At 48.7% G+C, this 13,350-nt stretch overlaps 3 protein-coding genes across 3 annotated transcripts; 1 reads left to right on the top strand and 2 right to left on the bottom strand.

The window, feature by feature from the left end:
• The first annotated feature begins 124 nt into the window (after nt 1-124).
• Nucleotides 125-7,599, top strand: L228DRAFT_281627 (DNA polymeras-like protein epsilon). The gene is made up of 6 exons (XM_018335906.1): nt 125-844; nt 908-1,059; nt 1,123-1,262; nt 1,315-1,936; nt 1,995-2,175; nt 2,228-7,599. Exons 1-6 carry the CDS (start codon nt 386-388, stop codon nt 7,412-7,414), a joined length of 6,741 nt encoding a protein of 2,246 aa, XP_018190122.1. The 5' UTR covers nt 125-385; the 3' UTR covers nt 7,415-7,599.
• Nucleotides 7,600-8,005: 406 nt separating this feature from the next.
• On the bottom strand, nt 8,006-10,442 carry L228DRAFT_245530 (hypothetical protein). Its single transcript, XM_018332184.1, has one exon. It carries the CDS (start codon nt 10,273-10,275, stop codon nt 8,212-8,214), a length of 2,064 nt encoding a protein of 687 aa, XP_018190123.1. The 5' UTR covers nt 10,276-10,442; the 3' UTR covers nt 8,006-8,211.
• A 259-nt stretch (nt 10,443-10,701) lies between these two features.
• Nucleotides 10,702-13,143, bottom strand: L228DRAFT_245531 (hypothetical protein). Its single transcript, XM_018332185.1, has 7 exons — nt 12,930-13,143; nt 12,705-12,871; nt 12,320-12,641; nt 11,879-12,251; nt 11,479-11,815; nt 11,066-11,390; nt 10,702-10,987 (listed from the first exon to the last, which is right to left on the bottom strand). The coding sequence occupies exons 1-7, from the start codon at nt 12,973-12,975 to the stop codon at nt 10,884-10,886; spliced, it is 1,674 nt and encodes a 557-aa protein (XP_018190124.1). The 5' UTR covers nt 12,976-13,143; the 3' UTR covers nt 10,702-10,883.
• Nucleotides 13,144-13,350: the final 207 nt, after the last annotated feature.

Consider the following 13,350-nt stretch of genomic DNA (forward strand, 5'->3'; position numbering starts at 1 on the left):
AAGTCTCAGACTGTGACAGTGTTCGCTCTATGCATTTTTCGCTTGCCGTAGTTCTGTCGCTGGATTGGGAATGAACAGTTTCTCTGCTTAGCGCGTCACAGAGTTACGGCGCGTCCGCGTCGGTAACCACTTTACGCGTCGCCGAAAAGGGAACACCAAGTTGTCAGGCATACCTTAGTTACCAGTCTTGACGGAGTGGACAAATATTCCTGACCCCAGTGTTTTCAACTATCCATTGAAACCTATATTGATTCGGCCGTGCCTTGTGTGGTTTTAGAGTATCAGCACGTCTTTCTTAATGTCAGCCTTCAGAGGGGTTTAACCCGTACAAACAGCAGCCAGAAGCGCTCGCAAGTCAACCGTTACCATCTACATCGCCGCCAATATGCCGGTACGACGACCAGGGCAGCCATACCGACATGTCTTCAAGAATGGACAATCCTCTTATGGGGCTCGACGCACCAAGACCGTCGAGGCTTCCAGCCTCCGCGCCAGCGAGGCCACTTCACAGAATGAAAAGGCCGAGGCGGTGAAACTCGCCCACAGTATTGACGAGGCAATGGGGTTTGCGCGATATGAATCTGGAAAGCCGAAAATGGGATGGCTGTGCAACATGCACAGTACCTCAGTCGAGGATGAGGCTGTACCTGCAGGACGAGCAGGTGTGGATTTCTACTTCATTGAGGAGGATGGCGGCACATTTAAGGCTACGGTCGAATATGATCCTTATTTTCTGATTGCTGTCCGAAGAGGGAAAGAGGAGGAAGTAGAGGAATGGTGCAAGAGAGCATTCGAAGGAATTATAAAGGGGATCAATCGGGTAGAGAAGGAGGACTTGCAAATGGTTTGTTTTATTTCATTTATATGATATCTGACCATGTCCCCAAACACTAATTTGTGTGTTTAGCCAAATCACCTCCTTGGATACCGCAGAACACTCCTGCAGCTGCGTTTCGCCAACGTTGGGGATCTTCTGGCGGTAAGAAAGGTTCTCCAACCGATTGCGGATAAGAACAAGAAAAGCATGAATGCAATGGATACATATGCCGAGGTCGCCAGGTTAGTACCCAATTGAACGATAATTGAGCTGACTTTTGATTTCTAACATGCGTTCACTTTCAGTGCAAATGCTGGTTTTGATCTCTTTGATGATGAACGAGAACACGACGCACGATTTACTGGAATTGCAGATGCAAGCGATTATATTGTTGATATTCGAGAATATGATGTTCCTTATCATGTACGGGTCGCAATTGATAAAGGTATTCCTGCCAACATGATTCTCTAAAACGGTTCCGGGCTGATTATGTTCAGATATTCGTATTGGAAAATGGTACACTGTCGAGGCCAAGCATGGCGTTATTGGATTAACTTGCATAGAGGAGCGTCTACAGCGAGCCGATCCGGTGGTCCTGGCCTTTGATATTGAGACTACCAAATTACCTCTAAAATTTCCCGACTCTGCTTTTGACCAGATCATGATGATATCATACATGATCGATGGCCAAGGATTCCTTATCACAAACAGGGAGATTGTCTCTGAGGATATTGCCGACTTTGATTATACCCCTAAACCAGAGTACGAAGGCCCCTTTATAATCTTCAACGAACCAGATGAAAAGGCAGTATTGGAACGATTCTTCCTTCACGTCAAGGAGGCCCGACCCACAGTGATTGCAACATATAACGGAGACTTTTTCGATTGGCCATTCGTTGAGGCCCGGGCAAGCATTCTAGGAATTGACATGTACCGGGAAATTGGATTTCGCAAGAACAGTGAGGATATATATCATAGCGACTATTGCGTGCATATGGATTGTTTTGCCTGGGTCAATCGAGACAGCTATCTTCCTCAAGGGAGTCGAGGTTTGAAAGCCGTCACGGTTGCAAAGTTAGGCTACGATCCAGACGAGTTGGATCCAGAATTGATGACAATGTAAGGTTTCCCATTTAGACTTTTTCGTTCTACGAATGCACAGGCTAATTCCTTTTAGCTATGCCTCAGAACGCCCGCAAACCCTTGCAGAATATTCCGTTTCAGATGCTGTGGCGACTTATTACCTGTACATGAAATACGTGCATCCTTTCATCTTCTCCCTGTGTACGATCATTCCACTGAACCCTGACGACACATTGCGTAAGGGAACAGGAACGCTGTGCGAGATGTTATTAATGGTGAGAAAGCATCTTGAATTATAAGCATCAACATTCGCTGATCCGTGATAAGGTACAAGCATATCAAAAAGAGATCTTGCTTCCCAACAAGCATCAGGCTCCAAAAGAGTCATTTTGGGAGGGACATCTTGTAGAAAGTGAAACATATGTCGGCGGCCACGTTGAGAGTATCGAGGCTGGCGTATTTCGAAGCGATATTCCAGTCAACTTTGCGCTAGATCCCTCGGCATTTGATGAACTTATCCACGACCTAGACGCCGCTCTCACGTTTAGCATCACTGTTGAGGAGAAAAAATCCATGGACGATATTGCTAATTACGATGAGATCAAAGCGCAAATTGTTGAAAAACTGCTCAGTCTAAAACAAACTCCGAATCGACACGAAAGGCCATCTATTTACCATTTGGACGTCGCGTCCATGTATCCAAATATTATGACGACAAACCGTCTGCAGCCTGACTCAATGATTCAGGAATCTGACTGTGCTGCCTGCGACTTCAACCGTCCTGGTAAAACGTGCGATAGGAGGATGCCATGGGCGTGGCGAGGAGAGTTCCTTCCTGCGAAACGCGACGAATACAATATGATTCGACAAGCATTAGAAAACGAAAGATTTCCTGGAAAGCGTCCAAACGCGCCAAATCGGACGTTCCAGGATCTTACAGAAGACGAGCAGGCTTCTTTAATAAAGAAGCGGTTACAAGATTATAGCAAAAAGATTTACCACAAGATTCACGACGCCAGAACAATCGAGCGCGAAGCAATTATTTGTCAACGAGAAAACCCGTTCTATGTCGACACAGTCAAAAATTTTCGAGATCGACGATATGATTTCAAGGGACAGCAGAAAGTCTGGAAAAATAACACGGACGCCTTGAAGTCTTCAGGCGCAACAAGTCTCGAGATTGAAGAGGCAAAGAAAATGATTATCCTTTTTGATTCTTTGCAACTTGCTCATAAAGTCATCCTCAACAGTTTCTACGGGTATGTCATGCGAAAGGGTTCGAGATGGTATTCAATGGAGATGGCTGGAGTGACCTGTTTGACTGGCGCGCGCATTATCCAGCTGGCTCGATCCCTTGTTGAGAGGATAGGGAGGCCACTTGAGCTCGATACCGATGGTATTTGGTGTATTCTTCCCGGCACGTTTCCAGAGAACTTTGCTTTTACATTGAAGAACGGCAAGAAGCTTGCCGTCTCGTATCCTTGTGTGATGTTAAACCACCTGGTACACGAGCGATTCACCAATCATCAGTACCAGACTCTCGTGGATCCTGTCACATTCAGATATGAGACGCACAGTGATAACACCATTTTCTTCGAAGTCGATGGGCCTTACAAAGCCATGATCCTTCCCACATCCAAAGAAGAAGACAAGAATTTGAAGAAGAGATACGCTGTTTTCAACCACGATGGCTCACTAGCTGAGCTGAAGGGTTTTGAAGTAAAGCGGAGAGGCGAGTTGAAGCTCATCAAGATATTTCAGACACAAATTTTCAAGTTCTTCCTCGAGGGCACGACACTCGCCGAGACCTATGCATCTGTTGCAAAAGTTGCAAACCGATGGCTTGATGTTCTGTATCAGCACGGTTCTACGCTGGCGGATGAGGAACTTATTGACCTCATTTGCGAGAATAGGAGCATGACGAAGACCCTGGAAGAATATGGCGGGCAAAAGTCAACCTCTATCACTACTGCACGCCGCCTTGCTGAATTCCTTGGCGAGCAAATGGTGAAGGATAAAGGGCTGAATTGCAAATATATTATTTCAGAGAAACCCCGTCATGCGCCGGTCACGGATCGAGCCATTCCTGTAGCCATCTTCTCGGCAGAAGAACCCATAAAGCGGTTTTTCTTGAAGAAGTGGCTCCGAGAAGACCCCGGAGACATGGACCCCCGAGATGTAATTGATTGGGATTACTACTTGGAACGTTTGGGGTCTGTCATCCAGAAGCTGATCACGATTCCAGCCGCTCTGCAAAAGATTCGTAATCCTGTTCCGCGCGTTGCGCACCCGGATTGGCTTCAGAGAAGAATCAATACAAAGGACGACAAATTTAAGCAGAAGAAAATGACCGACATGTTTGAGAAGAAAACACTTGCGGACATTACCAACACTTCTTTGGAAACGCGCGTGCCCGACTTTGAAGACTTTGGCGTGAAACCACTTACGAAACCCAAGAACGGTGTCCTGACAAAGATGTCGCAGAAAAGAAAAATTATCGAACCATCCACTCCGCAGAATCTGGATCCTTATGCCAGCCTACCAGCTAAGATACCATCAATTTCAGAAGACTATGAGGAGTGGCTGCAGTATCAAAAGAAGAAATGGAAGATCCAGAAACAAGCTAGACTGCGCCGGCGACAGCTCTTTGGAGAGCGTAACAATGCTTCGTCGGATGCCATTGGCAGCTTTTTCAGAAACCAGGCTGAAATGCTGTTTGTTGGTACCTGGCAAGTACTTCAGCTGCGTGAAACTGAAACTCCCGGATTGGTCAACGCTTTTGTACTTATCGACAAGAAGATTCATAATCTCAAGGTAAAGGTGTCTCGACAGGTTTATCTCAATCTCAAGAGCAAAGATTTGCCAGATGTCGATGTCGAAGGCTGCTCAGTGGAGAAAGTCAACCACACCTTACCAAATGGTCATCCGTCTGTCCATCTGTTTAAATTGACCATGTCCGAAGAAACTTATATCAACGAGGCGAAGAAGCTAGCTCTTCTATTCAACCATCCCAGTGTCGAAGGAGTATACGAGAAGCAGCTGCCTCTTAATGTCCGAGCCGTGCTTGAGCTAGGTAACCTTTGTACCATCGATTCCAGTCAACGCGGCGTACTGGGTAAAGGATTGGAACAAGGTTTTGATCTTTCAGCTCTCAAGCAAGCAGAAGCAAAGCAGCCATATCTTCAGCAGTCGCCCCTTGGATATGTCTTTTTGTATCACATTGTCACGAGCATGCGCCAAGTCTTTGCGCTTTTCTCCACCACGAAGCAAGAAGCCCATGTGGTTGTGCTGAACAAGTCTCGCGAAACCAACAACTTCCCAAACATTGACAGGATTTACTCGGAACAACTAGCCAACGCCTTGGAAGAGGCTGGTGGAGCGCCGTGGCAGAACTGTATCGATTATCAAGAGAAGATTCACTTCAAGATAACACAGGTTACCACGAAGCGAAAGGCGCAGCTCGAGTTGGGAGATTTGCTGAAGAAGATACGCAATGATGAGAGCGGGCCACTGATGTTGGTCGTTCAATCACCGCAGCGCCGCGTCCTAGAGCATGAAATTCCGATGCTAAAGGAATTTCCGATCATGGCGATAAAACCTGATCCTGATGACGGTACGCTTCCGGCCCTTGAATGGGAAAAGTTCTTTGCGCATAAACGGATTGTACCTCGCTATCTTTCTCTAGGATCCTGGATATCCCATCTCATAGAATTGGCCAGATACGGAGATGTTCCACTATGTAATTTGGAAAAAGATGATCCACGATTCCTGATTGATGTTGCATATGCTCGTCGATTGCAAAAGAACAATATTGTCCTTTGGTGGTCCGCTGGCCCGCGGCCAGACCATGCCGGATATGAGAAAGATGATGTCGTCAGTAGAATGGAAAAGGTCGATATGCCTTCGGTCAATAACCCAGGCACCTATTCGTCCGTTTGCATAGATATCGAGGTTCGAAATCTGGCAATTAATACCATCCTCACCTCGTCTCTCATCAACGAGCTCGAGGGAAGCGATTCGGTCTCACTCAACCCTGCTGCACCTGCCGACGATGCGCCAAGTGACGGTACCAATGTAATTTCCGCCGATAATGCATTTGCCTCTGCTGGGGTTGGGGTGCTCCGCGAGATGGTCAAGGCCTGGTGGACAGAAGCTTGCAAAGGCAGTGACCTCGCAGATATCATGGTACAACATCTAGTGCGCTGGGTCGAAAGTTCCGAATCGTGCATGTACGACCGCGCATTACATTATTACGTGCAGATCATGTCCAAAAAGGCATTCCAGCAGCTCATGATGGACTTTCGTCGGGTGGGATCACATGTCGTCTTTGCAAACGCGAACCGTCTACTGCTGCAGACCACCAAGGCCGAAGTCGGTAATGCATACGCGTACAGCCAGTATATTCTCAAGTCGATCAAGTCCCGGCCGCTATTTCATTTCCTCGACCTCGAAATCAAAGAATACTGGGACTACCTGGTATGGTATGACGACTTCAATCACGGCGGCAAAGCTTGCCAAGAAGTCGTAGAAGCCGAACAACAGGACCTACACACCATCATGCACTGGCAGCTCAGCAAATTCCTCCCGCCTGCGCTCGAGACGGTCTTCAACGACTGGGTAATCGAATTCATAGAGCTCATGCACGATGCCAAGCGGCCCAAACCTACTCTAACCGCCGAAGGGGTAGCCATCTCCTCCACCCCATCCAACACCACCGTCCGTCTCACCCAACTGCCTGTCCGCGCTGGCCTCAACCCCGAGAAGGAGCAGGAAATCTCCAACGCCATTCTCGGCAGCAACTTTGAAAAGCCACTCAAAAAACAAATCGCTGCTCTCCTTCGTCGCCAAAAAGAGGAAATGTTCCATCCCTCACTCGCATCAGACTACATCTTCCCCCACCTCCCTGGCTCTCACCTCAACCTGACAAATCCCGTCCTCGAACTCGTCAAATCTCTCATGCAAATCCTCAGTCTCGACAAGAGCATCACGCTCTCCGCGCGGCTCTTGCGCAAGGAGCTCCTCGCCCTCTTTGACGTCCGCGAATTCGCCCCCGAAGCGCGCTTCGTCAACCCCAGCGAATCGCTCCTCATCGAACAAGTCGTCTGCGAAAACTGCACCCACGCGCGCGACTGGGACCTCTGCCGTGACGAGGCCCTCTACCCAGAAGACCCAACCCCGGGTGGTGCAAGTTCCACCGAGAGACGCATCGATTTCCGCACGTGGCGCTGCGAAATGTGCGGCACAGAAGTCGATCATTTGGCCATTGAGCAAATCCTCATTGCCCGTGTCGAGAAACTCGTCCTGGAATGGCAGGTCCAAGACCTCAAATGTGCCAAGTGCGGCGCCCTCAGAGTCAATGACTTCCTCGACCATTGCTCCTGCAGTGGTATTTGGAAACCAACTGTCGATCGCACCAAGAGTCTACGGTCCCTTAAAGTTATCAGTAACGTCTCCAAGTTTTATGGCTTTAGAATGTTGACTGGTATGGTCGAGGAGGTTGTCGGTGGATTGTAGACCTTGTGGTGTTTTCCTTGTCGATCCAGCATTTCTCTTGTGTTTGTTCTCCTTTCTCGATTCAGCATTTCTCTTGTTTTGTTTTGTTCTTGATCAGCTTTTCATTTCATTTTTGATCCCCCGTCTCCCACTAGTACATATATATATCCCACGCCCATTACTGGGCTGTTGCGGATGTGGCGTCTCGTTTGAAACTTTCTGTTTTTTAAGAGGGGGGGTGAATTCAAGGACGTCAGGAGTATTAGGTGTCCATGCTGGTTTTATTTATTGCATTACTACTTTGATTAGTTTTATGTCGAATCCATTGCATAGCGACTTGTTTACAATTTAATCTTCTTCTTATTAGATAGAAAATCTTCTCATTCGATACAAAGTAGAAATGATAGAATCATCTACGGAAGCTGAATTACCTAGGTACTTGTGTCCCATTTCGTGTTTCTATCTTCTCTTTCTTGACCGTGGGTTTTGACTCTCGGGGGAATGGTCTCATCTAAAGAGGAGATTTCTAAAACTATTTTCAGACAGGGATACGGAGGCAGTAGTATTCGAAATAGTATTGATATTGATGGCAAGATGTAAATGTTTTTTGTAGGACCTATATCAACACTCTGAAAATGTTTAACTCCAGTAAACTAGGGAAAATGGGGTATCTTTGTGCTCAGTCTTTAAAGCAAAAGGGGAAGAGAACGAGTCAATATAGACAGAAGAAGAAAAGAAAACTTGGAAAGATGGGGGCAATTAAGAAAAAGGGGGAGTGACGGGGGCAAAAGTACGAGGCAGAAAAAGCTCATGGGGAGTTACGCGTCGTCGAGAAGAAAGCGGACCCTCTTCTCGCCGGATAGCGCTTCGTCCTGGTCCATTCCGGCTTCTTCGACTTCGTTACTAATCCCCTCCTTATGAAACCCTACAATAGAAGCAGCGCCAGCCTCGGTGCCGAGGCCGACGCCTGAGCTTCTTCTTCTTCTGCTGTTTCTTGCGCCGATACTTCCGCCGCCTTTACCGGTGCGTAAAGCGCTGACTCCACCGCCATTTGGGCCTGCGACACGGCGATACATGTTGCGTCTCTCGCTCCGGCGTTGTCGTGCTTCGCGTGCTTCCCTGTTGCGCCAGTCGGCAATTTGCTGTTTGCGTTTCTGCGCGCGGGCGTAGGCTATGCTGGGCGTGGGGCGGAAGCCGACGCCGTTGAGACCGACGCCGTCGTCGTAGTCTGCGTCGTTGATGTCTGTGACTGTTTCGATTGCGGTGTTGTTTGTTGAGGAGACTTCTTCTTCTTCCTGGGGGACGGGGCTGGTGGGTCTGGGTATATCCGAGGTAGAATGATTAATGGAAGGGATGGTCGGTTCAGTGGATCCGTTTGGACGGAAGGAAAATGAAGTGGTCGATGGAGCAGTGGTTTGGGATGAGGGGTTGTTGGGTTCCGGGAATGATGATAATGATGGTAGAGGAGTGGTTGAAAGGTTTGATGGATGCCCTGTGATATCTGACATGTCTGGGAGGTTTGTCAGTCCTGGGGGTGGTGGAGATTTTGGCCGTTTTCGTTGTTTCGCAGCGATTTTTGTTCGATTAGTTGATGTGGATGATTTGGAGGATTTGGATGTTCGGGATGCTCGTGAGGGCCGTATTGATGAAGGAAGCAAGGGTGTCGAAGATGATGTTTGGATGTCGCTTTGCGGGTTCACTTTGATTGTTTCATTAAGGTGTGCATCGACTGGTGGCGCGTCGTTAAGCGCAGGCTGTTTGGGAGATGTAGAAGTTGTTGTTATCGAGGCTTGCGTTTCGTCTCCTCCTTGTGGAAAATGGACTTTCTTGGCCGTTCTCTGCGATCGAGTATTTGCTTGCGTTGGGTCTGAAGAATCCTTGTTGGAGAGTACAGGTGCTCCGGCCTCACCCTGTTTGCTGACAGAGTCTGAAGGATCCACTGCGACCTTCTCTTCAGTTTGCGCTCCGCCGCTTGCGCCGTCTCCTCGAGCTTTTGCTGGAATATCCTTGAATCCAAAACCGTAACCATCCATATCCATAGGAGAAGGGGAGGGCAATGGCGAAGCAATATCGAGGTTTGCTTTCTCCATGCTGCTCTTTCCAGTCCCCTGAGCGCGCCGCTTGCGCGCGCCGCCCTCACTGGTAAGTGTGCTGTCATCTGTATCCGTGCCTATTTCATCCTGCTGTGCCTTCCCAAGTCCAAAGTTCAATCTACGCACACCGTGTCCTCCTTCTTGCCCAGGGTCGCCACTGCGCAAGTGTAAATCTCCCAATTTTCTTGCAACCGCAGAACGAGGGCTACCCTCCCCGGCACTACCAGTTGTGCTGCCAGCATATGATGAACCTTCTTGTGCTGCAGAACTCATGTCTACTGTTGAGCTGATATGTGGTCCAGATGAGCTGCGTAAATCGTGACCGCTCGCAGCAGAATTAGGCATACTGGCACCAATCTGTAGACGTAATGGCAATGATGACGGCCGGTATTCAAACCCTGCCGATGAGCTGCTTCCATTCCGTTTGCGCTTGGGCGAGGTATATGTGGCTTGCATTAACGCCGAGGTTGGTGCGTTCTGCTGTTCGGTCCGTGAGGATGAGGCGCCCAAGGCTGCTTCGCTGGAACTGGCTAAAACTGGAATTGAATTGGAAGTTGCAGGCAAGACCGATGTGAGACTGACACTGGAGGCAAGTCCTGTGTTTGGGGGTTTTGCCGAGTTCATATTTGAACGCTGCTGCTGCAACTGTACCAGATCTGGACAGAGGTCAGGTCCATTAATCTGACATTCCGAAGCTCTCAGTTGGTGCGCAGTGGAGGTTAATGTCGGATCAAACTTGACAGTGCCATTTTGAGGATCACGTTTGTCGTTGTCAGCCGGCTGCGTCATAATTGATGGGTGAGTGCGAACTGTGAGGGAAGTGATAGCTGATTACGACGTCATTTGAATGACAGTGATGAAGGCCGAAAGATCGTCGCGACGTTATGGGATTTGAAACGGACCAGAACGGCTCGAATGAGAAGAGAGACGGTAAGTACCATGAATCTAAAATGAGAGCTACCAAAAGAAAAAGGAAATTGTCAAGCCTGGAGTTGTATATCATTGACTGTCAATCGGAAGCCTCAACACATGCGGGGAGAGGAGCTGAGGGTGTTGGTTCGGTTCGTCGGACCGGGGTTCCAAAGGCGGTGAGACAAGGGCAGGGGTAAGCTCCGCAAGATGGTCTTTTTGTCACTATCCAGTGGTAGATTCTGTCCACTTTTACAGAGGACCATTTCCATGAAATTCCCTAATTTTCTTATACGCGAATGGGTTCCTTCCCCTGAAACCATAGAATTCTACAATATATCAAAATGAATACAAAATTGTGAATTTAAATCAAGGCTTTTTGCATTCTATCATTCCCTGTCCTGATGTGAGATGAACAAGAAACTAAACTTGCTATGCTATACATGGCACTATTCGTAACTGGCACCACTAATAGATCGTCGGCATATTTACCTCCTGGGCATACCCCGTCCGCGGCCGCGAAGGGCTCGCTGGGCAGCACCCGGAGGCAGACCCCGCGACGGAGCCTGAGGAGCGGCGGATTCTTCGTTCTCTGTATCGGAAGGAATGGCATCAGTGCACACACTCTTATGTAATGACGGGAAAGGTTATGATCAGGGAAAAAACTTACTGATAGTTTCGTCGACGCTGAGAATCAAGCAGCTTGCTTCAACCGCTGCCTGCAGAGCGTTCACCTTGACGAGGCTAGGTTCCCAGACAAACCGCTCCAGGTTGTTGGCAATGCCTTCATTGACAAAGTCCACTCCAGCCCATGTGTTGCCCTTCCGGTGCTCGACCCGGAGCCGGTTGAGAATGTCGGTGGCATCGAAGCCAGCGTTGTCGCACAGCTGGCGAGGAATGACCTCGAGCGCCTTGGCGAGCGCCTTGATGATGGATTGTTGTTTATGAGGAATGTTTTTATCGGCATACGTGTGGAGATAAGCAGAAATTTCCATCTAAAACGACGTTAATTGGATGAAGACCAAGGTAAAACGCAGAATAGGAGCAGCATTGAGAGAAATGGGCAGAGGAAAATTCGCTCACCTCGCAAGCACCACCACCGGCGACGATGCTGTTGTGTTGGATAGCACGCTTGACTATCATGATGGCGTCGTGTAGACTTCGTTCAACTTCGGCGATGAACTGCTCAGCACCACCTCGCAACACCAAAGTGCATGTCTTGGCCGCGGGGCAGCCCTCAAAGAAATTGTAACGCTCTCCACCAATCTGTCTCTCCTCGAAGCTGTCGCAAGTTCCGAGATGCTCAGGCTGGATGTCCGAGCACGTTGACTGGATGCTACCTCCGACGGCCTGTACTACGCGCTCCATATCTTCCGACGACACCCGGCCAGCGCAGAAAATATCTCTATCGGCAAAGTACCTGCGGAAAAGAATCCGTTAGTAATTTTACTTTGTACTTTCTGCGTGAAACCATAAAGCATACTGAGTAGCCAAGTCACCAATGGGCAGCTTGCTGAGAACGACCTTGGCACCGGTCTTGTATAACGCCTCGAGCTTGTTGTAGATGATCTGCCATTCCGCATCCACAATGGCTTGGTATTCTGACACCTGCTCTACACGGACTTCGGCATTGTCTTTTTCGCTCTTCAGCTCAAGTTCGACGTTCAAACACACAATCTTGGGCTGCTTGAACGATTTGGGCTGCTGCTCGAAACCGGCGTAAGAGAAGGTTTTCTTGAAGGCGACACCGTTGACGAAGAGCGAGTCTTGGAGAGCACCACCGGGGATCTTCTTGATACCGATAAGCTTTTCGTTGAGATCGTCCTGGTCGAGCGAAAGAACAGCGTCGACCACCACTAATAGCAAGCTCCCGTCAGCACACACCAATCCCACCCTGCCCATTCAGACTTCAGTTTCAACGTACTCTTGGTGAAAAAGTCGGAGTTTCTGTGAATAAGTTTGCTGCTCATGGCAGTTGCTGCCAGTTTGCTCAATGTCTCTCTCTTGTTTCCGTCCGCTGTGTTCACAGCAATCTCCTTGATCTTGTTGACCGCCATGGCGGACGCTCTCCGCAGACCTTTGATGATGACCTGAGAGCTCACGCCTGCCTCCACGTGGTCCTTGACCTCCTTCAAAATCTCGCCGGCGAGAACAACCACCGATGTGGTACCGTCTCCGACCTCAGCATCCTGAGAGCGGGCAATGTCGGTAAGAATTCGGGCAGCGGGGTGGACAATGTCGAGGAGCTATTTAAATTGTGAGCTTTCCACTGTTGCCTATCAACCAGATTTTGATCAAGAATTAAGCACCTTCATCACGGTAGCGCCATCATTTGTAATGGTTTGTCTTCCATTTGCGTCAACGAGCAAAAGGTCTCCTCCGTAGGGTCCGAGAGTGCTCTTAATGGTGCCCTGAACCGCCAAACAAGCGTTGATGTTGGAAAGAATCTGACCCCTTCCCTGAGAAGAGTCCGTGCCTATAACTTCGGTCAGACAGGCCAATGTGAGAGGAAATGGCGGATAGGTGCTACAGACCCTCCTTGAGGACGACGATGGTTGGAGTCTGTGCTCCAAAAGACATTGCGAATACCGAAGTCTGATGACAGATTGAAGACAAGACAAGAAGAAGAAAATGAGATATTAAAACAAACGGTAGGACTGAAAAAGAATGGCGCAAAAAACACTAGCCCTGGCAAATCGTCGAGCTGTTGCGCAGAAAATAGAAGTTGTGGCAGCACGGAGATAGTGATAGATTCCTCTAACTTCCCTCAGTTACTCCTGCTACCGCTTTCCCACGCGTCGGCGAGAAAAAGCTCTGGGCCAATCACAGCTCGGCTTCTCACCGAGGTCGCGACCTGAGAACACCCTGACCTTCCGCTTCATAACTACCTTAGGTATGCCATGGCTACATGAGTGACAGCGTAAATATTCAGAGCGATATTCTATAATTATTTTG

Source organism: Xylona heveae (assembly GCF_001619985.1).
Source record: "Xylona heveae TC161 unplaced genomic scaffold L228scaffold_3, whole genome shotgun sequence".
Classification (NCBI taxonomy): domain Eukaryota; kingdom Fungi; phylum Ascomycota; class Xylonomycetes; order Xylonales; family Xylonaceae; genus Xylona; species Xylona heveae.